The sequence below is a fragment of the Sceloporus occidentalis genome, unplaced genomic scaffold (genome assembly GCF_023333645.1).
Source record: "Sceloporus occidentalis isolate IW3139 unplaced genomic scaffold, rSceOcc1.0.p SCAF_6, whole genome shotgun sequence".
NCBI classification, from domain to species: Eukaryota; Metazoa; Chordata; class Lepidosauria; order Squamata; family Phrynosomatidae; genus Sceloporus; species Sceloporus occidentalis.
In genome coordinates, this window is record NW_028316986.1 from 56167581 (window position 1) to 56190841 (window position 23261).

The following is a 23261-nucleotide window of genomic DNA, read 5'->3' on the forward strand; positions in this document are numbered from 1 at the left end:
GAAATTTCATTACCAGTATCTTAAATTCACACTGGAAGTATATTGGCAGCCAGTGCTAACTTTCTCAAACTGGTGTTATATGGGTTTTAAGGATTATGAACTGCCATGCAGGTTCTCTGGGATGTAGATGATCAGGCATATAGTGCCTTTGGAGTATCTGTGTTTTCCCTGGCAAAAAGAAGGGGGAATAAGACTGGGGAAAGTTTTTGTGTCATCGTAACTTTGAAGGAAACCTAATCTGCAGTTTGAAAACTTGTCTTTCAGAACTGTTCAAGAAGCCATGGATGTTGCTTTGGACACATCAGATAGTATAGTTTTTCAATACTCAAAGTAAGAGACAATTTCAGTGGTGGTTTAAATAACAAAAAGCAACCGTGCCTGAGGAGAGAGCCTGCGACATCCACTTATTTTCTAGTTTGTGTCATCTTTGTGGAAGAATTGGGAAGAGCCAATGGAGAGAAAGGAGAAAAAATGTTTTTTTCCATGTTTCCTAACCAAGTTAGTCTAGTATCTGTTCAAAGTTTAGGATGGTTAAACTCTCCAAAATTGATTGAATTCCTGTGGGATGGGATTCAAGCCAAATAAGCAGAAGTCAGAATTTGAAGTGGATTTCCTTTCCCACACTAATAATTGTAGTTGGGGTATTACCATTAAAAAACTATCAAGTTAACATTATCACTTTTTATATTTAAAATACTCTGTTACTTGGTATCTAAAGTAGTATTCAGTCCTTCCACCCCTTAAAATTGAGAAAATCCCCCAACGTGCCAGCTAGTAGTTTGGACATAATGAGTAAATCTCTCTTTCTCTCTTTACACAATTTTTAAATGCGAACTGTTTTATTAACTTTCTTTACTAATAGGTAACATTGTTTTCACATTTTATTATGAAGTTCTGTGTATTCTGGGCTGAAGCAGATGGCCTGGAAGGAGTGGCCTCTGGCCATTTCTGTCCTGATTGATAGGACCGGGACTGTGGTGACCGCACAGCCCACTTCCAAAGCGATCTCAAGCCAGTAGCTGAAAAGAGTGGATTAAATCTCTTCCTGAAAGGACCAGTTCTTGCTGGCTTGACGCAGCCTTGGCACGGTTTCCTGCCACTTTGGAAGACTGCATCATCTAAACACCACATCCCAAAGCAGCTGGAAGCTGCTTTATTTGGTCTGTCTGTTTCAGGCCAATATCTCAAAATCTTGTACATTATACAAGTGATATAACAGCACACATCCATTTTGCCACAATTTCAACTTGGCAAATTAATATTTTTGCTGCTGTCCTCCAGCACTGTCACAGTTTTGGCCTTTATGCAGATACTTTATTGTTTCATCTTAGGAAATGTGATGCTTTGACATTTCCTTTTATCCTGTTTATGTATAAAAGAGCGGGTGACAATAATATATTAAGCTCAGTGGGCTCAGACCTCCATAATGGACATGAACTATTATGGATATATGTATTGTCCAAAAAACCCCAAACCTATAACAGCCCAAAACCTGAACTGGAGTACAATAATAATGAAATTCATGAATATGTTTCCTGCAGTGGTGTACATTTGGATTCAGAATGCAAGAGTACAGCTGACAAACTGGCTGATCAAATTGGTAGGATTCAGCTGAATGAGTCTTCTTCATCCTCTCTGGTACAGTATGAGAAATGTTTTCCTTGTCATTACTTTGTATATTATCAGGTATTGGTTTTTGTGTATGCATTCTGAAATGTTAATTGTGCTATATTTGTTTTTAACACAGCAGGACTGAATTTAAAACCACTAGTTGTCTACTGATTTTTTTTCAACATTCATTATAAAATAACAACAACAAAAGTAAAAAAAATACATCTCCCTTTAGTCAAACAGTTCCTAAGGTAGTTCATAATGCAGTTGTGTCGACTCAGTAAATTGTCCAGCAGACCATTCACACTACACAATTATAAAACTATGATTCCACTTTAACTCTCATGGCTACATCCTGTGGAATCGGGGGTTGTAGTTCATTGAGATCTCTGGCTGAGAGAATTCCAAGTACCCCTCCCTAAACTGCAAAACCCAGGATTCCATTGGATGTTGCAATGGCAGTTAAGGTGGAATATAGCACTTTATTCCAATATGCTGACAGACAGGGAACACTTTGGAAGTGAGGAAGGACAATTTAGTGGTTTCCACCCAAAGGGAGAAAGCACAGAAAACCTAGAGCTATTAAGTAGGAAAACTTCCAAGTCCTGAGGTGCTTTTGTTGGATATGCAGAGTCAAGAAACAGGAAATTGGTTCCTGCCTTCTACTGTTCTTGGTATGAGTGATGTGACATCTGGCACTGTCTTTTTTTTTTTTTAAGAAAAGCTTTTACATTTAAGCTTTTGGCACTAGAGTACAACTTTTAAAGTGTTCAAAAGTAATGCCTTTTCTTCATTTTGCTGTAGGCCACTCCAAAAGGATCTGCTATGAAGCCTAAAAGGTACATGTTTGTGTTTTTTTTAAATGGATAACCTTTAGTCAGTTGATTTACAAGTAGGGGGTAAAGAATTAAAATTTTAAAAATTAATTGCATTTCCATTCCATTAATTGCATTCTGTAACACTTAAATGTTACAGAATCTTCAATTCAATTTCTTATTTTTATTTTTCCAAGATTGGCAGCTAACTTCTCAATGCTGTATCCGAAGGAAAGTCGGTACACTGTCAATGAAGGGTAAGAGTTGGCGCTAAAATACTCTGGAATTTGTTTAAAAATAAGATTGAAATTTGTTGCCTTAGCAGTTTAATTTCATGTGAAATTCATCAGCTTGGTATAGACAAAGAACTGATTTCGGTTGACATGACACATGATTTGTTAACAGATAATTTCTAGTGTGTGTGCAGAAGACCTGATGAATACAGGCATCTCTATCCATTATATTAAAATGACCAACTAAAATGACCAACTGTGGCTGAAAAGGTTCTTGTATGAATATCGGGATCTTTTTCAATTTGAAATCTGTGATTGGCTCTGATCTAAATAATTATTGGCCAAGACCATGGTCCTGAAAGATGGTTAAGGAATATATTCAATAAATTCAATTTAATAAATAGCAAAGAGTCATGTGGCACCTTAAATACAAAGTTTTTTTGTGGCGTAAGCACTTGTGGATTGTGGCCCAGTAATAAGGGGGACTATAGTTCATGAAAACTTATGTCAAATATTTTAATCTTCAGTGCATCACAAGACGTTGCTTTACTGAAGCTAATATGCATATTAACATGTTACTGCAGATAATCCTTGTAGATGAATTAATAGATAGATTTTCCTCAAAGCTAAATTTGAAAACAAAAAAATGTATTGATATGAAGCCACTGCTTCATTAAACATAGTTATTAAAACAATTCTAAAATGCTTGTCTACCACAATAGAGTTCTTCTCAAAAAAAGAAAGAAAAAAACCAGTTGGATTAACTCACAACAAAAGTGCAGAACAGTCTTTAAAACATGATAGAGGATAGAACAAATTGCCAATTAAAAACCGCTGATGTCGGTTGGTATAAAATCATACTCACTGCCTACTTGAAAGTGGGCAGAGATACTGCCCTGCCAACTTTCTTTGGGATGGAATTCCACAATCAAGGTGCTACCAGAGAAAAGATCCTGTCCTGTATTTCCATCATCCTAACTTCTCTAGGTGGTAGGACAGAAAACAAGGCCTAAGAAAAAGAAAAAGAAAATGCATATATGTATATAGGCGGAAAAGTCATTAAGATATCTTGGACCCAAATGGCACCTTTTAAAATACGAATTGGTGCAGTGAATTGGGCCCAGAAATTGGAAACAAATGCACATGATATATGACTATAATATATGACTGATATAATGCATTCTACAAAATGATCACTAGACAACAAAGTGAAGTGGTTGCAGTGTTTTGCACCAGTTGCTCTGAGACCTCTTCAAGGGCAGCCTTAAATGGAACACGTTTCAGAAATCTCAATATGAAGTTACTGAAAAATGGAACAATCTGGCTATTGTCCTCTTCAGAAAGGTACATACTAGTAGAAGTTGGCCAGCAGCAACTTTGTTTCAGCAATTACTTAAATGTCCAGGAATAATGGCAGATCTGGAATTCTTGTTCCTCCAGGCAAAAACCTTTACCTTCAGAAGATATGTGAAGTTGTGTGGTGGTTCCTAATAGTGTGCTCTAATTCAAATCTTGGCATTGGGCTTTGTAACATATCCACTTCTAGCCTATGCAAGCATAACTCACTAAACAATACCTCTGACAAAGAATCTCCCTTTTACAAAGTCTTCTTACACTCATCCAGTCCAATTTTCCACCTTGTCATATGTCTAACTAGAGGTTTTTAGCAGCATCAGCATTGGGAGGAAGATGAAGGGGGGCTGGAGAAACACAGACATTTCTGTATTGGCTTGCAGTAGTGTGTCTGGAGTAAAAAGTACAATAAAGTTTGAGTTGATGTCAGGATCATAGGGCCTGACATGCTTTTTAGCTGTATTTGTATATATTCCTTGTATTGGAATGATGAGATGTGTAACACAATTATTTAAAGACTGTTTGCTGTTCATGCCTCCGGATACTGATAAGATGTGTAGGGAGGAGATAATGAACTGTGAGTTATTAACTTCAGTCGTATGAAAAAGCCTAATACTAGGAAAAGGAAGGGTAGCTCTGGGAAAGGACAGAATGTTTGGGTTTGTAGATGAATGGGATGCAAGCCTGCAAAACTGTTTCAATTGCTATGTGCTTTTAATATACTTTGTAATTGAAAATGCTTTAGTCCTGACATGTTATGTTGTGATCAACCCAGTTTTCTGACTAAAGGTTTCAGACTCTGCTGAGGCTTGTGTTTCTGAAGTTAGTCAGTACATGACAATTAAGTAAGAATGGGATTCTGCTCTAGTCAGTCCTACTGTAGCTGTGTTTGCCTTTTTACAAGAGGCATAGTAAACAGCATCTGTCTGCTGAAACCCTTATTGAACATTTGTGAACAGCAAAACAGAGAAAGAGAAAATTGGATAAAGCTGGCTCACCAGTTGCCCCCAGGCATATTAAAAAGCATAGTTCTATAAGTTTGGCCACCAAAATGGAAATCATAAAAAAAGGAAGAGGTTGGTGAAACAAAAAGTTATCCCTGGAAACATTTTAGAATAAGCCTTCAGGTGGTCCCTAGAAAGCTCAAAATGTTTTCATTTACTTATGCAAGGCTTACCTGACCTAGTTGTTTAAAATGTGCATATTTTTGAATAAAATGTTTGCTGAAACATGTTGAACTGTTTTCCTTTTTTGTGACATAGGAACCTATCCATATTCTTTTCATGTTATTTCTGCCTCTGGTACCAAATTGTCTCTTAAACAAGTCGTGTCCAGGAACACATGTACTATGTTTACTTAGGTACAGCTGAGTGCCACAAAATTATAAAATCCATAATTGTGTTTTGTGGGTACTATGTTGCCATCATAATGTCTCCAAAGGTTATTGCCACATTTAATGCTAAGATTTCCATTCCTTTCTTTTCCTTTTATTTTGTTAAAAACAGATTTCTGACGGAGTTTGAAAATATAGAGCTACTTGGGACTGGTGGATATGGAAATGTTTTCAAGGCAAAACATAAAATTGATAAGAAAATATATGCTGTCAAGCGAGTCAAGCTTACAGAGTAAGTTATTTTGTGCTTGCTTCTATTTATAATGAATGCTGTTTCCCAGATAAATGTTACTTGTTCCACACGAGACTATTTTAATCTACTTCCAGTAGAATCACAAGACATAGGTGGTTGATGCTTCCATGTACAGAAGAAGACAGAATGGGTATTGAATTTTTAATACTCAGACCACTGTGGAGTGGTTACACGTCATTGCTCTTTAAGTGGTTGTATATGTGTTGTAACTGAGATGTTATTTCATGACCTTTTTCTATGAAACAAGGAAGTGTACACTTCGTGATCAGCAAATAGTAGTAGTAGTAGTAGTAGTAATTCCATACCTGTGTCTCCCCATGGATCAAGGCGGGGAACAACTACAATCCAAAAATATGCATCAGATAAGAACAATAGTAGTAGTAGTAGTAATAATAATAATAATAATAATAATTTCTTACCTGCCTCTCCCCATGGATTGAGGCAGGGAACAACTACAGACCAACAAATATGCACCAGATAACATTCGTTAAAACATACATCAGTTTAAAAGTACAAACAAGACATATACATATTCAAATAATCTATCTTTAAAATTTATAGTTTTAAAAATCATCTGGATAGGCCTGCTAAAAGAGATTAATCTTTAATGCTGTTTTAAATTTGGACAGCATATTCAGCTGTCGAATCTCTTCCAGCAGGTCATTCCACAGCCTGGGGCGGCCGAAGAAAAATTCCTTTGGCTAACAGTCACCAGCCTAGTCCTGGCTGACTGAAGTAAATGTGTCCTAGTGGACCTGAGTGTATGGGGTGGATTATATGGGAGGAGGTGATCCTATAGGTAACCTGGACCCAAATCTTGTAGGGTTTTGATAGTACTGTAACAGAAGGATTATGTAAAATGTTAAAGCACTCACACATTGTGCTTAAGACTTTCTTTGAATGTTCCTGTAGTGATGGCAGTTGTCAGTTCCTTTCTGCTCCCACGCAGAACATGTATTGTGTAAAATGTTTTGAGCTGGTGCTTTTGGGGTTTTCATGATTCCCAGATGTTGGTCATTTTTATAAAATGATTTTTTGTCAGTTGAAGCTAGCCAGCAAGTAAAGTCAATTTGTTCTTCTGGAAGTTTTTGTAATTTCTGTATTCTAGAGTAGTTATTTTTTTAATCATGTCCCTGACATAATGAAGATGCCTGATATAAAAATTTCCCTATTATTTCTGACACTGTTTTTGGACATGCATTTCAAATAAAAAACCTGATTGTGGGGATATGATCTAATAATATTACAAGTATCTTTATAGTAAATCACATATCCAAATTAACCTTAAAATGACTGATTTTGGAAATGATGATTATTTCTTTAAGATATCCTTTCTGAATATTTGTAACAAAGTCTTTTTCTCCCTACCTCCAACTAGTGGGAAAGAAGAGAAAACAAAAAGAGAAGTACAAGCTTTAGCAAAGCTTGTCCATGAAAACATTGTTCAGTATTTTGGCTGTTGGATTGGGGAAGATCGTTTTTCATCAGAAGATAGCATGAGTGATAGCAGGTAATTCTGCTGCATAATCAGTAGGTCTGGGAGGTGTCAATATGTCATTCTTGATATGCGTTTGTTGTTGTTGTTGTTTTTGTGTGCCTTCAAGTCATTTCTTATTCATGGTGACTCTAAAGTGAAACTATCATGGAATTTCTTAGCAAGTTTCTTCAGAGGGGGTTTGCCATTACAATCCTCTACACCTGAGAGCATGTGACTTGCCCAGGGTCACCCACTGACTTTCATGGCTGAGCAGGGAATCAAACCCTGGTCTCCAAAGTTGTAGCCCAACACTCAAAGCACTACAACAGCTTGTTCTCTTCTTTATCCCTGCTACCAAGACACTGATGTAGATGTATGGAGCTGATGCTTTTCGATTAGAGAAAGTTTGACTTGCAATATTAAGCCTTCGATTGGCTGTCAGTGTCACACACATGGTGTTGGACAATTAATATAGAGTGGAATGCAGCATAGTAGTGAAAATAGGTAAGTGTCATAGAATCATAGAGTTGGAAGAGACTGCAAGGACTGCAAGGGCCATCCAGTCCAACCCCCTGCCATGCAGGAAATCTGTCAAAGCATCCCCAACAGATGGCCATCCAGCCTCTGTTTAAAGACCTCTAAGGAAGGAGACTCCACTCCGAGGGAGTGTGTTCCACTGTTGAACAGCCCTTACTGTCGGGAAGTTCTTCCTAATGTTGAGGTGGAATCTCTTTTCCTTCAGCTTGCACCCATTGTTCCGGGTCCTAGTCTCTGGAGCAGCAGAAAACAAGCTTGCTCCCTCCTCAATGTGATACCCCTTCAAATATTTAAACAGGGCTATCATATCACCTCTTAACCTTCTCTTCTCCAGGCTAAACATCCCCAGCTCCCTAAGTCATTCCTCATAGGGCATGGTTTCCAGACCTTTCACCATTTTAGTCGCCCTCCTTTAGACACGCTCCAGTTTCTCAACATCCTTTTTAAATTGTGGTGCCCAGAACTGGACACAATATTCCAGGTGAGGCCTGACCAAAGCAGAATACAGTGGCACTATTACTTCTCTTTATCTAGACACTATACTTTTATTGATGCAGCCTAAAATTGCATTGGCCTTTTTAGCTGCCGCATCGCACTGTTCACTCATGTTCAACTTGTGGTCTACTTGGACTCCCAGATCCCTTTCACATGTTGTCTCCTTAAGCCAGGTCTCCTCCATCCTATATCTGTGCATTTTATTTTTCCGCCTTAAGTGCAGTACCTTACATTTCTCCGTGTTGAATTTCATTTTGTTAGCTTTGGCCCAGCTTTCTTGTCTATTCAGGTCATTTTGAATGTTGATCCTGTCCTCTGGGGTATTAGCTATTCCTCCTAATTTGGTGTCATCTGCAAATTTGATAAGTATGCTCCCAATTCTGTCATCCAGGTCATTGATAAAGATGTTGAATAGCACTGGGCCCAGGACAGAGCCCTGTGGGACCCCACTGGTCACTTCTCTCCAGGATGAAAAGGAGCCATTGTTGAGCACCCTTTGGGTTCGGCCGGTCAACCAATTACAAATCCATGTAACAGTTACTTTGTCTAGCCCACATTTTACAAGCTTGTTTGCAAGAATGTCATGGGAAACCTTGTCAAAGGCCTTACTGAAATCAAGATATACTATATCCACAGCATTCCCTTCATCTAATAAGCTGGTAATTTTATCAAAGAAAGAGATTAGAATTGTCTGGCATGACTTGTTTCTCTGAAACCCATGTTGACTTTTTGTGATTATGGAATTGCCTTCTAGATGTTCACAGACTCTCTGTTTAATGATCTGCTCTAGAATCTTTCCTGGTATTGATGTCAGACTAACTGGACGATAATTGTTGGGATCCTCTTTTTTCCCCCTTTTTGAAGATAGGAACAACGTTTGCCCTCCTCCAGTCTGCTGGGATTTCTCTTGTTTTCCAGGAGTTTTCAAATATGATTGCCAATGGCTCCGATATTACATTTGCCAGTTCTTTTGTGGCAAGGTTGCTTCATAGGAAGTGGTAGGGGGAAGTGAATCTAGCTGGGGAAGGCTTTTCACTGGGAGGGAGTAGTCAGTGCAATTGCAGAATATGTCTGATTTGTGATATATCCCAGAGTGTAGAAAAACGTACAGATCAGATCAAAGCTCTGCTCTAACCATTCCGCTAACCAAAGAGGTTCCTGTCCATTTGGTAGTTGTGGATATCCTGGGGTCTATCCCTCAAGAGCCTTCTGGAGGAAATAGAGTGTGTTCACATTTAGGGATTTTGCTACTAGATGGCCTGAAGCTGTATTGGGACATTAGCCAAAGTCCTAGTCAGTGGCATGATCACAGCTCAAGCTTCCAGGGAGATAACTGACAATTCTGCTGTATTTGGGGATCTTTGGGCTCCTTCCTGATTTGTTTTTGTTAAAGTCCAGATGGGTCTTGTTTTCCCAAACCGGAAGTGATCGCTTGGGAGCTTGTCTGGGCTTGGAAAAGGTTTGTCTGGGCTTGGAAATGTTGAGTTTCAATCCCAGTAAAATTGCTAAAATTTATTTATTTATTTACGGTATTTATACCCCGCCCTTCAGCCGTAAAGGCACTACTGGCCATTTTTTAAAGCAATTTTGACCCCCAAATTTTGTGTTGTGGGGTGAAAATGAGGGACAGTCTTTCAGGGGCCAGTGTAGAAACTGAACTGCTGAACTGTTCCCATTCTTGTTTGATTTGTGGTGTCCTCTTACTCCAAACCACAGTTTTCTAGTTTGCATTCTGAACAGTCAACCATTCTTTATAGTCATAAATAAATGTGCCCCAAATATATATCTGCAGTTACTTTAAAAGTGGAAAAAGACATATTCCTTGATTAATGAAAAGATGTAAATTTTTGAAAAGGTTCCAGTCCATGGGGGAAAAATTATTTCCAAGTCTTTTGTGGGGGTGAGTGTTGGGAAATGGAGATGTTTGGAAAATTGAAAAAAAAGATATTAGACCTTTTTACAGATTGCAATCCTACTTGTTATTGTAGGAGCATACATTTATTTTGTATAAATTGTTTTAGTATAAAATCATCATGTTTAGTATATTAAAAGTGCAGTTTATTCAGCCAGTAATTGCAAATTGATTTTTTTGTTACAAATTGAACTACAAGTTACAAGAGAGTAACTTATGGCTTAGGACTTTATCACATGTGCTTTTAAAATAACTTTTAAAGTTTGAAAATATCACCTTTGGCTTAATTACCACACAAGGCCATTTCCAACACATTGCTGCCTTGCTACCCAAGCGTGGTTACACCTTGTCATTGATTGGAAAACCTATCAATACGTTTTCAAACATGCAGCTGTCCCATTAGTCCCCAGGTATGATAAGTCATTTGTGTTGCAGTTTGAAGATTGGACAGTCACATGGCATTAGTGTCCTCTCCTCTCCCTGTGCCCTCCCTCTCGCTATCCCAGGCAGGCTTCCCCCCCCCCTCTTTTTTTCTCTTTTCTTATTACTTTAAACAATTGTATTAGCATACCTCTAGGATTGTGTCACCCCTCCATCAGAAAACAAACAAACTTTAAAGGAATTCTGGGTAGGATTATCAGATGGCAGGATAAGGGAAGAGTGTGGTAGAGAGTGTGAGGCCCCTTTTGCACTGTTGCAAGGACATGTGAGAGAGGATGTTTTAAAACGGGTATGTATCCAGTTCCCCTTACTGACATGATTGCGGTGAGAAAGGGGCTTGTGTGATAAACTCTTTAAACATTTTATTTATTATTTTAAAAGGAAATACCCATAATTGATTTTTTTTTTCAAATTTTCTAACTTGGGGGAAGAAAACAAAAATATTAGAAAAATCGTCCTCTCTGAAATTCTTCTATTCCCCTACTCCCAGATTGTCACATCTCTCTAAAAATAGCACTTTTTTCTGTCAGGAAGAGTCATTACTTTGCAATTGATTTAAATAAGTGTTGACCCAATTGAAATTAGGTGGCCAGATAAACATCACTTAATTTGAGGAAGAATCTAGGGTTGCAGAGTTGTCATCTAGGAAGGTTTGATTTTACAAAAGCCACCATGGGCATATGTTTCCTTAGGATATAATACATGCTGGATTTTACTGAACTATAGTAGAGATTATTGAGATTTTGTGTTTGCTCATACATTGGGTGGGTGGGTATTCCTTCCCTATAGAAAAAAATCTTCTATCTTGTAGTATTTCTTGCAGTATCAATTTTAGTTATTGATCCCAGTATGCTTGATTGATTTACAAAAATACCACTTTGTGCTAAATTAAACATCTTGGCAGCAGCCCAGATTAAGAAATGCTCCTCCTGACTACTGCTGGTCAATTTAGAGCCAAAATCAAAACTCAGTTAGAAATGTAATCCATCTCAACTGTTGCTGAATTCTTCTGTAAGTAATTGATGTTAAATGTGTGAAACTATTAGTCCCAGAATTCATTTCCATAGAGAAATTGTGCCTTTTCTTTCATAGTATATCCTTTCTTTATTTCAATTTTTAACAGCTCAGGGCAAGCTGTTCCGTGCAATTGCCTCTTCATACGTATGGACTATTGTGAGAAGGGAACACTGAAGAACTGGATTGCTCAGGAGAAAGGGGAAAAAAACTATAATGAGGACGTGCTAATGAAATTCCAGCAAATAGTGAACGGGGTGAAGTTTATTCATGAACAAAAATACGTTCATAGAGATCTCAAGGTACATGGACTAATAAGTACATAATTTCCGTTCTCGGTTATTATATGTAGATACAATAGAAGCTAGTGTCCACTGGAGCTGGAGGGGCAGAAGGTAGGAAACCAGAGAAGAAGCCAGGAGGCTACATCCCTACTCCTGTTCCACTGCTGTACTCTCATACATGCCTACCTAATCACATTTATTTATTCACAGACATACCATGCTATCCATTTATTCACTCACCACATTCACCCATAACACTTACATGCACATGTATGTGTGCATGCATGTGCACACACACACAAACACCATCCACCTACATATAATTTTCTGTGAAAAGAACCTTAAGATGTTAGAGTGGGCAGCTGGTTTTATATATATATATGGTTTCCCCCCAGCTAGTCATGGTTGTTTTAAGAATATAGACAACCACAAAAGGTTCTTTTAACAGAGGCAGGATGGCCATCTGTTGGGTATGCTTTGATTGAGAGTTCCTGCATGGCAGAGGGTTGAACTGGATTGCCCTTGTGGTCTCTTCCAACTCTTATGATTCTATGATTCTCTATAGAACATCTGGAAGGAAGCTACTATATTTACTTGGCCTTTTTTTTTATCAACCAAGCCAAATGAATAAATAAATTAAATAAATTCTGGCCTCAAGTTGTCTCTGACATCCTCCTGTGCCTCCATAACAAAGTTTCACAAAAACAGAGCCCAGAGGGCAGCTTTTTCTTGCTAGAGTGAACATTTTAAGTCCAGATGCACCATTTAAATGCTGGTTCCTCCCTTCATTTATCCTCCCATTGTGCTGTGCCTGAGCTGATCATTTCACCTTCCTGCATGGTAGGACTGTTCTGGTCCAGGGACTGTCCCCATCTCCAGTTTTTAGATGGAAAGTTACAACATGGATAAACTGAAATGGGTGCTTTTATTTCACTCAGCCACCGAACTTCCTTCAGAATCCAGGAAGGAATCCAGGTGTTTTTTAAAAAAAAAATTCTGGAGAAAGAGGGACTCCTTTCTTTTAACCCTTAGATTATATCTTTGTGGGCATGCCTATTTCAATAGCAATCCCATTGCATGACAGCTGGGGGGGGAAAGAACTGAAGGCAACCATTGGGAGAATGGATTGGAAAGACACACACACATGTCTTATCTTGGCACACATTGGTAGGCCCTTCGGCAGGGTATAGCCCTCTGTTGTAATTTTCTGGAATGGATCCAGCAAAGCTTCGCTGTTAAGGGGGCATTAATAAATGTGATTCTACAAATTAAGGAATCATCTCCCATTGCAGTAGGACCTTGGTATCCACAGACTTGCCATCTGCAGATTTGAGCATCCATGGATAGCAAGCCCACACTGTCTCCATTGGCGGCACATGCATGCAGCCGCACTGCCATTGGGGACAATGGGGCTGAAGTCCCTCCCTCTCTCCCCTTCCTTTCTTTCCTTCTTCCTTCCCTCCCTCCCTCCCTCCCTCCCTCCCTCCCCTTCCAAGGCTTCTGCCCTGGGCTAGGCTTTTGGGGTGGTTCGGAGGTGGAGGCTGGAGCCCCATTGACCAGATGGAATCGGGACTGGGACTGGGACTGGGACCAGGGCTTGGATCTTGGAGACCCCTTCCCCAGCCCAACACCTGGGATGGAAACTCCAGGCTTTGAGACCCAAGCTCAGGCCCTGGTGCTGGTGGCCTCTGTCCCTGAAACCATGTCCATGCAGAAGCCTCAGAGAGGAAGGAAGGAAGGAAGGAAGGAAGGAAGGAGGATTTCAGTCCCATTGGGGCTAGTGGTGGTGCAGCTGTGCAACATCCACAGATTTTGGTATCCGCAGGGAAGGGTCTGGAATGGATCCCCCCACAGATACCAAGGGCTAACAGTACTAGATTGGATTAGTGTGTGTACAGGTGTCTTCTTAATCAAAGGCTTCTTAGTCCACTGTAAGCCACTCTGATAGCCTTTTGGCTGAAGAGTGGGGTGTAAATAATAATAATAATAATAATAATTATTATTATTATTATGACGGTACATATAATAGGGATCTCCCAGTTCCTGAGTCAGGGGCTGTATATACAGCCCTGAAGGAGTGACATGCAGCTGCCCCTTCTTCAGCCAGATCGGGGCTGCGGCAGTCTCACACTGCGGCCCCATTCTGGCCTACTGAGGGTGCAGAAAGGAGCCACAAAAAGCAGCTCCTTTTTGCGCCCTCTAAAGGGCACCATAGTCACGGCAGTGTGGCTGCATGGTGCTCCTTCAGTACTGCATCATTTGGATGCAGTGCCAGAGGTGCACCATGACAGCTTGTGCTGTCTGGAGCAGTGCGTGGCATCAGGGTGCCCTGTGGGGGTGGAGTCGGGTGTTCATCGTCAAGACACTGCACCTGGACTCTGCCCCAGGCTTTCAACCAGCATCATGCATCTTCCCATTTTTCCAGGAGGGAAAGGGCAAATGGTTGAGCACCCCTTCTTTGGGTTTCTTATTTTCCCCACAACGTCCTTGTTCCAAAGTAGGAAAGGCTATCAGCCCTATACCACTGGCTGCTAGTCATATTTGCCACATAGGATGGTGCAGTGCTTGCTCTGATGAGGCCCCTTTTGCAGTTTGAAGTGCAGGATATAAATAATAAAAAATAAATAAATAAAATAAGCTGTGTTTGATGAATGTTCTGCAGGGTACGTATACTTTTGAACTGCTCCAGGCTGACTCTGAATAACGTTACCAGTTTGTATGCCTGAATATAAGGCAGTTAATTTGACTTTGTCTTTTGTGTTTGCTTCCACAGCCTTTAAATATATTCATATCTAGAGATAATAAAATAAAAATAGGTGATTTTGGACTGGTATCATCAGGTACAGATGAACTCTTGGAACAGCGAACACAAAACAAGGGAACAAGACTGTACATGGCCCCTGAACAGGTAATTCTTTTAACACCTGAGCAATTTCCTTCCTGGATCCGTATTACACTGCATTGTAATTCTGAGTCAGAATCTCTAGATGGAAGACACATACAATTTTTGGTTAGATTGTAACTCATGATGTTCTCAAGATGAGCCTTCTAGAGATTATTTTATTTGTTTTTCCTAACTGGTTTACTTTTTTCCTCAAGGAGCCTCAGTACTAGGGATGGGAAGAATGTTTGAAAATATTCCAAAAAATGGTAGAAAAACATGTTTTCTAATGTTAAGAAACCCTGATGAGAAGAATCTTGGACTGAGAGAATTTTCACAGTTTGGGACCTATTCTATGCACATGGTTGTTTTGCATAGAAAATAGCATTTTCTGCACAGCAGATAGCATTTTCTGCATAAAAATAGTATTTCAATGCAGAAATATAAATCACTATGCAGAAAATGCAGTTTTTGTACAGAAAATGCTATAATTGGGAATTTATTCTGTGTAAAATATACAAAGGTTAATTTGTATAGAAAACAGAATTTTCTTTGCAGAAACTGCATTTTCTGCAAAGGAATTAATATTTCTGTGTTGAATTATTACTTTCATACAGAAAATGCTGTTTTCTCTGCTAAACTACCATGTGCCAATTCTGTATAGAATAAGTCCCGAATAGCAAAAACCCTTCAAAAATTGTGTGTTTCATATGAGAAAGACTTTTTCACAGTGGGAGGAAGATTGCAGAAATTACTCATTGCTAATTTCAGGAAGAAATTGAGAGCTTCCAGCCAGCTTGGGGCATGGTGTATGCATGATGCACGCCCTCAAGATGCCGGGAAGCCGGCTCATGCTGCCTGGCTGCCCAAACGTGGACTGGCTTCTGGACATTCAGTGGCATGGTGTTTTGATGCTGCCTGGGCACCTTAAAGCCATGCTGGGGTGAAAAAAGCCAGCTTTTTGCTTGGGCAAAAAGGACCAGCAATTTGCAACCTATTTTTGGGCCAACAAAAAGGCGGATCGGGGCCCCGGCATGCTGTTGCCGCGGCCCCAATCCAGCTTTCTCAACACCAATCTCAAGCCACCTCTTTGCGGTGGTCTGTTTCATCCCTCAGTGAAAAATTGCAAACTCACTGCTTTATGGTTCTCGCTTCCCCATCTATTCTGTTATCATAACTGCACTGTGAGATACATCATGGTTTAAAAAAAAAACAAGATTGGCCCAAAATCACTCAGGAGGCATAACAGCTGAATAGTAATTTGTTTGAGAAAGAACCACTTCTATTGATTTTGTAGTTATATTTTTAGATAAAATGTCGGTAAGGCTTATGTAATTAAGCTCTGCAAATGTTCCATTTTTTAAAAAGGAAAAGATAAAGGGGAATAGTCTTAAAATGTAAGGCAGTAGTCCTAATGGGATTTTGTTGTATTATCTACAGGAGGGGAGCACTTATGGAAAGGAAGTAGATATCTATTCACTTGGATTAATTTTGCTTGAAATGCTTTCCGCATTTGAAACAGAGCATGAGAGGACTGAGGTAAATAATCTGAAATTTCCTTTCATTTGTTTGCCTGCATGTCTTTCTTACCCAAATGCGTAGGAACTAAGTATCCAAGCCCCAACCATTTGAGAGCCTTATCTCATGAGAAAAGAAATCTGAAATGAAGCAGGAGAGCAGTGGCTTTCTCCATGTTTCTCTGAATGACATCATAGTACTTCCATTCTCTTTCCAAGGGAGACAGTAGTAAAAGCATGTCTTCTGTAGTACTAGAACTGTCTCTTTTGGGAACAAGAATGACAGAGCTATGACATCATGTGATGAGACACAGAGAAAGCTGCCGTTCTCCTATTCTGTTTTGGATTTCTTTTCTCATATGATACGAGTCTGAGATGAACATGATGAAGAGGCTTTCTAATGTGCATGCTTACTGATGAAAAGTGTTCTGGAGAACCTGACTAAAGAAACTTCTTAGAGCCATCCCTTTCCAGCTAGGCACCATATCACCAGAAGTCTTGAGAGACCAGCCAACTTCCTGTTCATAAAAATGACAGAGCACAACCTCACATTTTTACCAGGATCCTTCTCCGTACCTCTCCTTTCTCCTTTCCCCTCTCTCCTGCCAACAGCCCTGGTACCAACCTCCCGGTTTTACCAGGATCCTTCTCCACACCCCTTTGGGAGGAAGAAGAAATAAGGGGTGTGGAGAAGGATCCTGGCAAAACTGGGAGTTTGGGACCAGGGCTATTGGTAGGAGAAAGCGAGAAGGAAGAGGAAAAAGGGGTATGGAGAAGGATCTAGTGGCTGATGCAGCCATTGTTGCTGCTTCTGTCTAAAATCGGAACTGTTCGTTAGAGAAGAGAAGAAGCAAGAAGAACAACCCACCACTGGTGGTGCTACATTGTTCATGCTTGGTGCTGTGGCTATTGGCGAGGAGAAGGAAGAGAGGGCGAGGAGATCAACATAATTCAGTAGCAGCTATTGTATGAACTTGCAAATAAGCAAAACCATGAAAAGGAAAGCCGTGAATATTTCCCTTTCATGTTTTTGCTTATTCTTAAGGGCCTGCTGTAGTCTCTCATCCTCTGTGGGATCCCCTGAAGAGGGGTGATTGTTCCATTCCTCTGTTGTCATTAGAACCATTAAAGGAAACTGCATTATTTGTTGTACTTAGTTGGTTTACTAAAGAACAAGGGGAAGGAACATTTTGTTTATTATTTGGAAAGTTAGAGAAGTCTGACAATTGTTTCATCACATATATCATTAAGTGGAAATTATAAATACACTGTGTGTTTCTTCAGGTGATTCAGAGTGTTAAAGAAAGCGGGCCTCCAGAAACATTCATCAGGCAGTTTCCAAGAGAGGTATGCTGCAGTAAAGCTTTTCCATTTATCCATATCCATTATGTTTGTTTTTTAAAAAATCTTCTTTGTTTCTAGGCAATTCTAATTAAGAAACTACTTTCGAAAGAGCCTTCAGAAAGACCAACAGCAAATGGTATTTTGAGCATGCTAAAGAAAGATCCATCCTACCTACATACTTATTAGCCAACATTGTTCAAAACACAGCGGGAGTATTTTGATCTAAAGGTGATTATTGCTGTTGCTAATTTGTGAAATCTTTTATGGATCAAAGCTTGACCTGTCTGTGCACAGGCTGTATATACTGAGGATATATGTGAGAGAGATTCATTGGATTCCAGAACACTTTCCCAGCTTACTCAGGGCCCATTCACATTACAAAAAAAATCGGTTCTGAAACCGATTCAATCACGTGAAGTTCCTACTCACCCCGAATCTCACACAAGCGAATCCGGGGCTTGCACACCCGTTCCGTGTTAAATGGCCCCTAGCGCGGTGTTTTTGAAATCGGCGCAAATACCGTTTCTTTTGGAAAACCCCGGGTCCTGGGAATGAGAACTTGGCCTCGATCACAATCGAGGCAAATTGAGGGAGGGATTTAGGTCAGAGGGTGGGCAAAGGGCAAGGCATTTCCTCCCCTCATTGGAGGGGAGGGGGAGGAGGAAAGAGCCCTGGGAAGAAGGGAGCAAGGGAAGGCATTCTTTAGGAGCCTCTTTTCCCTGCATCCCCTGCCCAAAGCCCTCTGTCGCTGGGCATTCCTTCCCTTGCAGGAGGAAAAAATTCAGGTCACGAACGGAGCTCATGTCAGGCAAACCCCCCCCCCCCTTTTCAAATTCAAACAATTTTTTTTGAGCAAATATGCACATTGAATACATTATGTTTGTATTCCAGAGGCAGATGGAGCTGGGCTTGCACTTTATATCCTTGGATCTCCTTGCCTTCTGCAGAGGGGGAAGCTGCAAATGTTGCAAACAATCAATGTTACATTTTTAACCATTTTTTGGGAGCAAATATGGTTTGTCTTCTTGAGCAGATACAGCAAGGGAAGCAAAGGGAAAGCTAATGTTGCTTTTAAAAGCATTAAAAAAAATGCATGGCAATCCCATCCTTTGCCTGGGACAGGGGCAGATCTGACCCCAAAGCCCACAGGTTTATAAAAAAAAAGAGAGAGAGAGAAAGGCATCTCTCTCCCTGCTTCAGCCGCTGAAACCCCTGTACCTGGCTCTTTAAAAAGGGAGGACACTTTCCCCGATGCCCTGCAAATGTCACCATGACGATAGCTTGATTGGCAGCGGCCACCTCGCCAGCAGACACAGAATGCATTCGATTTCTAATTTGCAGGTCAAAATGCATTCGATTTCAAATTTGTAGTGGGCACTTGCTAACGGAGCGATTCGGGGGAGGGGCATCCCGATCAGCCCAGTTCCTTCCAGGTCTTTTAGACCAGTATGAATGGGGCCTCAGTCTTACAAACAATATATCAAATCAAACTGAGTTTTCTTCCTAAGAAGTATAAAAGTACTTTTATTCATAAAACCTATGCATAATCAACAAAGGTCCATTTGCTTGAGGAAGGTAAAGAAAAAAAAGTTATGCATGCTTTTAGGAAAGTTGAATCATTCCACAAAGAGAGAGCTCTTATCTATATATGCAGCATGGATGGTAGGCAGGCAGGAAGAGAGAAGCAAGCAATCAAGCACAGGGAACAAAGGAGTGCCTATGTGATCCAGGAAGAGAGCAGGTGGGGACAAACAAACAAACAAACAGGAGGTTACCATAAAGGTTCTGTACACTAAACTCAAGAGTGCATATACATTGTACTGAATTTAAGGCACACTCCAATAGTTTAACTGTAGATTGCCCCTTACCATATTCCTAGAGGTAGCCTTTGAGATCATCTTGGGATTTTCCCATTAAATATGTGCATTGCCCAGAACTGTGGTTCAGGGCACAGTGAAGTGCTCCAGAAAATGACCCGCTTCAGCTTGGAAGAAATTTGCTTCAACAGTGGCTCTAAGCAATCTGAGTAGCAGAAATCTGAAGGGTTGCAGATCTCATTCACTGTGATTAGAAACTTTATTTAAATGGAAAGTGATTTAAACTTTTTTCCTACCTGTTAGATTGAAACTATAATGAATAATACCCCTCAATGGTAGGTTATATTTGCCAAATTTCAGACAAATAGGTACAAGGATTTTTGTGCTACATATTTTAAAAAGATTTTTGTAAATAAAACTGCCAATCATTTTTATTCCTTGACAGTCTGGTAAAATGTGCAGGCATAGTTGCATTTTCTGATGGTATCAAGGCTGCAGAAGTTTCACATGAATGAACATAGGATTTCTTGTATAAGTGCTTTCCATTTTCTTGTACTGCCTTTCCATTTGAAGTGTATACAAAAGAGCATATTCTTATTGTCAGGTCTTTGCAAAATGCATGTCTGAAAATGACTAACCATTTAAAGGTATTTCTATAACAAACCTGTACATTCACAGAAGGATAGGTACAGCAGCTTAAGAGTTGCTTATATTGCTAAAAATTCTTAAGTTTTTGTAAAAAAAAAATCTTTTCAGTGTTTTGTAAGAAATGAACATAAGATAGAGTACTGAACAAAATCTAAGATTTGTTAACTGCTTCTGTTTGTTTATATGTTCATGGTTTTGGGTACACAACTGCAAGTAATGTTGTTTCAGGAACCATATACTATATGTGGACTCTGTTTACTGGGAGGTAGTCGAGAGCCTTTTTTTTTTTTACTCTATCTTATGATCTCAAAAATCAGTCAAAAATCAGTGCTATTAGCAGCACTAAAGTATGATCAGTGTGTGTAAGAAACTATGGAGCAGGGAATCGGGAGAACACTAAATCCCTCCCTCCCCCAAGATCCTCGTGCAAATCATTGGCTGTTAGCAGCAATAAGGAAAGTGTGTTATGTATGAAATCTGCTGGGGGTTGGTTTGATGGCAGCAGTGATAGAATGATTGGGGGATCGCATGCAATATGTGGACTACAACAAAATCCACAAAAGAGCATTACTTTTGTTGCTCAACCAAAACAAAAAATACACCATGCAGGCTGTTCAGTCTTCACTGGCTTCTTCATCAGGCAAAGATGTTAAAATCATATAGGTGAAGAAAAGTGATGAGGTTAGAGTCATAGGCCTATGTTATGTTTGAGATGTTATCAGTTAAGATGGGTTAGAGCAGTGCTTCCCAGCCTTTGGTCCTGTTTGTTTTGGACTTCAGATCCCAGAAGCCCCAGCCCAACAGTTGGGAAATAAGGGAGGTGAAGTCTAAAACATCTGGAGAATTAATGGTCTATACCAGGGATTCCCAACCTTTTTGACTCATTGAGCCCTGAGGGCTCCACAGAGCACAGATTGGGAACCCCTGGTCTAGAGGAATATCAATATAGGCAAGGGCCACTCCCCTTCTTGGCCATGTGGGGGCTGAGGACAAAGGGCAATGAAAGAGAGGTAATACATTTTCAACAACAGAAAAGTAACCTCCCTTGAGATCCAGGCTGCTCCTGTCTTGTGCTAAAGTAACTGGCCCCTTCTTAGCCAGAGAACACTGAATTTCTCAAAAGGTCCCTGTGCTGTTAAAACTGGAAAAACTCTTAGGTGCTGTATAGGTAAAACTTGCTAATTATTGGCCAAGTGGAAGAGTTTTACCTTTGCTGGAGGTAAAAAGCTCAAAGAATTAAGTCCCAGTCCACTAACTTTCTTTTGTTAAAGTTTCCCATTTTAGCAAGCTAGTATCTTCAAATCCAGGAAACATATTCACAGTAGTGGTGTTGGCCATGCAGCAAAATACAAAATCCACAAAAGAGTGATAGTTTTATTGCCAGAAAAAAATGCAAGAAATGAATCATGCAATCCTTTGAAGCTTCTCTGGTTTCTTCTTGTAATTTTGAGATGTTAAAAATCATATCAAAGAATCATAGAATCGTAGAGTTGGAAGGGACCAGAAGGGCCATCCAGTCCAACCCCATTCTGCCATGCAGGAAATCTCAATCAAAGCATCCCCAACAGATGGCCATCCAGCCTCTGTTTAAAGACCTCTAAGGAAGGCGACTACACTCTGAGGGAGTGTGTTCCACTGTTGGACAGCCCTTACGGTCAGGAAGTCCCTCCTAATGTTGAGGTGGAATCTCTTTTCCTGCAGCTTGCATCCATTGCTCCGGGTCCTAGTCTCTGGAGCAGCAGAAAACAAGCTTGTTCCCTCCTCAATATGACATCCCTTTAAGTATTTAAACAGGGCTATCATATCACCTCTTAACCTTTTCTTCTCCAGGCTAAACATCCCCAGCTCCCTGAGTCTTTCCTCATAGGGCCTGGTTTCACTGTTTTAGTAACCCTCCTTTGGACATGCTCTAGTTTCTCAATGCCCTTTTTGAATTGTGGCGCCCAGAACTGGACACAATATTCCAGGTGGGGCCTGACCAGAGCAGAATAGAGTGGCACTATTACTTCTCTTGATCTAGACACTATACTTCTATTGATGCAGCCTAAAATCACATTGGCTTTGTTAGCTGCCGCATCACACTGTTGACTCATGTTCAATCTGTGGTGTACTGAGAAGGAGGAGTAGACTCCGCCACAATCTGAGTGCTTTCCACTGTCGAACAGCTCTTACTGTCAGAAAGTTCCTCCTAATGTTGAGCTGGAATCTCTCTCTCTCTCTTTTAGCTTGCATCCATTGTTCCATGTTCTAGTCTCTAAAGCAGCAGAAAACAAGCTTGCTCCATCCTCAATGTGACACCCCTTCAAATACTTAAACAGGGCTATTATATCACCTCTTGACCTTTTCTTTTCAAGGCTAAACATACCCAGCTCCCTAAGTCTTTCCTCATAAGGCATGATTTCCAGGCCCTTCACCATTTTGGTGCTCCTCCTTTGGACATGCTCCAATTTGTCAACATCCTTTTTGAATTGTGGTGCCCAGAACAGAACAGTGTATTCCAGGTGGGGCCTAAGCAAGGCAGAATAGAGTGGCACTATTCCTTCCCTTGATCTAGACACTATACTTCTATTGTTGAACTGCTTTTATCTTGATGTATTTTTACTTAAATTTGTACGCCGCTTTGATCAAAATTGGAAAAGCGGGATATAAATAAACTATTTATTTTATTATTATTGTTATTGATGCAGCCTAAAATAGCATTGGCCTTTTTAGCTACACATCACACTGTTGACTCATATTCAACTTGTTGTCTACTAGGATTCTTAGATCCCTTTCACATGTAGTCTCATTCAGCCAGGTGTTCCCCATCCTATATCTGTGCATTTTATTTTTTCTACCTAAGTGGTAGAATCTTATCTTACATTTCTCCCTGCTGAAGTTCATTTTGTTAGTTTTGGCCCAGCTTTCTAATCTATTCAGGCCATTTTGTATTTTGATCCTGTCCTCTGGGGTATTAGGGAGTCTTTCTAATTTGGTGTCATCTGCAAATTTGTTAAGCATGCCCTCTATTCTTTCATCTAAGTCATTGATAAAGATGTTGAATAGCACTGGGCCCAGGACAGAACCCTGTGGGACCCCTCTGGTCACTTCTCTACAGGATGAAGTGGGGCCATTGTTGAGCACCCTTTGGGTTTGGCCGGTCAACCAATTACAAATTCACCTAACAGTTACATTGTCAAGCCCACATTTTACTTGTTTGTTTGCATGGGGGATCTTGTCAAAGGCCTTACTGAAAT

At 40.1% G+C, this 23261-nt stretch overlaps 1 protein-coding gene across 2 annotated transcripts in view; it reads left to right on the plus strand.

Annotated features, from left to right (window-relative positions):
• EIF2AK2 (eukaryotic translation initiation factor 2 alpha kinase 2) overlaps positions 1 to 20731 on the plus strand; it is a 37447-nt gene extending 16716 nt beyond the window's left edge. The window contains exons 7-17 of one of the 2 annotated variants that reach the window (XM_089529724.1): positions 1542 to 1638; positions 2416 to 2450; positions 2624 to 2683; positions 5518 to 5637; positions 7037 to 7168; positions 11644 to 11836; positions 14592 to 14726; positions 16140 to 16238; positions 17501 to 17563; positions 17639 to 17788; positions 18452 to 20731. In XM_089529724.1, coding sequence (XP_089385850.1) covers positions 1542 to 1638; positions 2416 to 2450; positions 2624 to 2683; positions 5518 to 5637; positions 7037 to 7168; positions 11644 to 11836; positions 14592 to 14726; positions 16140 to 16238; positions 17501 to 17563; positions 17639 to 17746 — 1042 coding nt within the window. In that variant the 3' untranslated portion in view covers positions 17747 to 17788; positions 18452 to 20731. Of the gene's footprint in view, positions 1 to 1541; positions 1639 to 2415; positions 2451 to 2623; positions 2684 to 5517; positions 5638 to 7036; positions 7169 to 11643; positions 11837 to 14591; positions 14727 to 16139; positions 16239 to 17500; positions 17564 to 17638; positions 18150 to 18451 lie in introns of those variants that run through there. The other variant, XM_089529723.1, reaches the window with a different exon arrangement.
• Positions 20732 to 23261: the final 2530 nt, after the last annotated feature.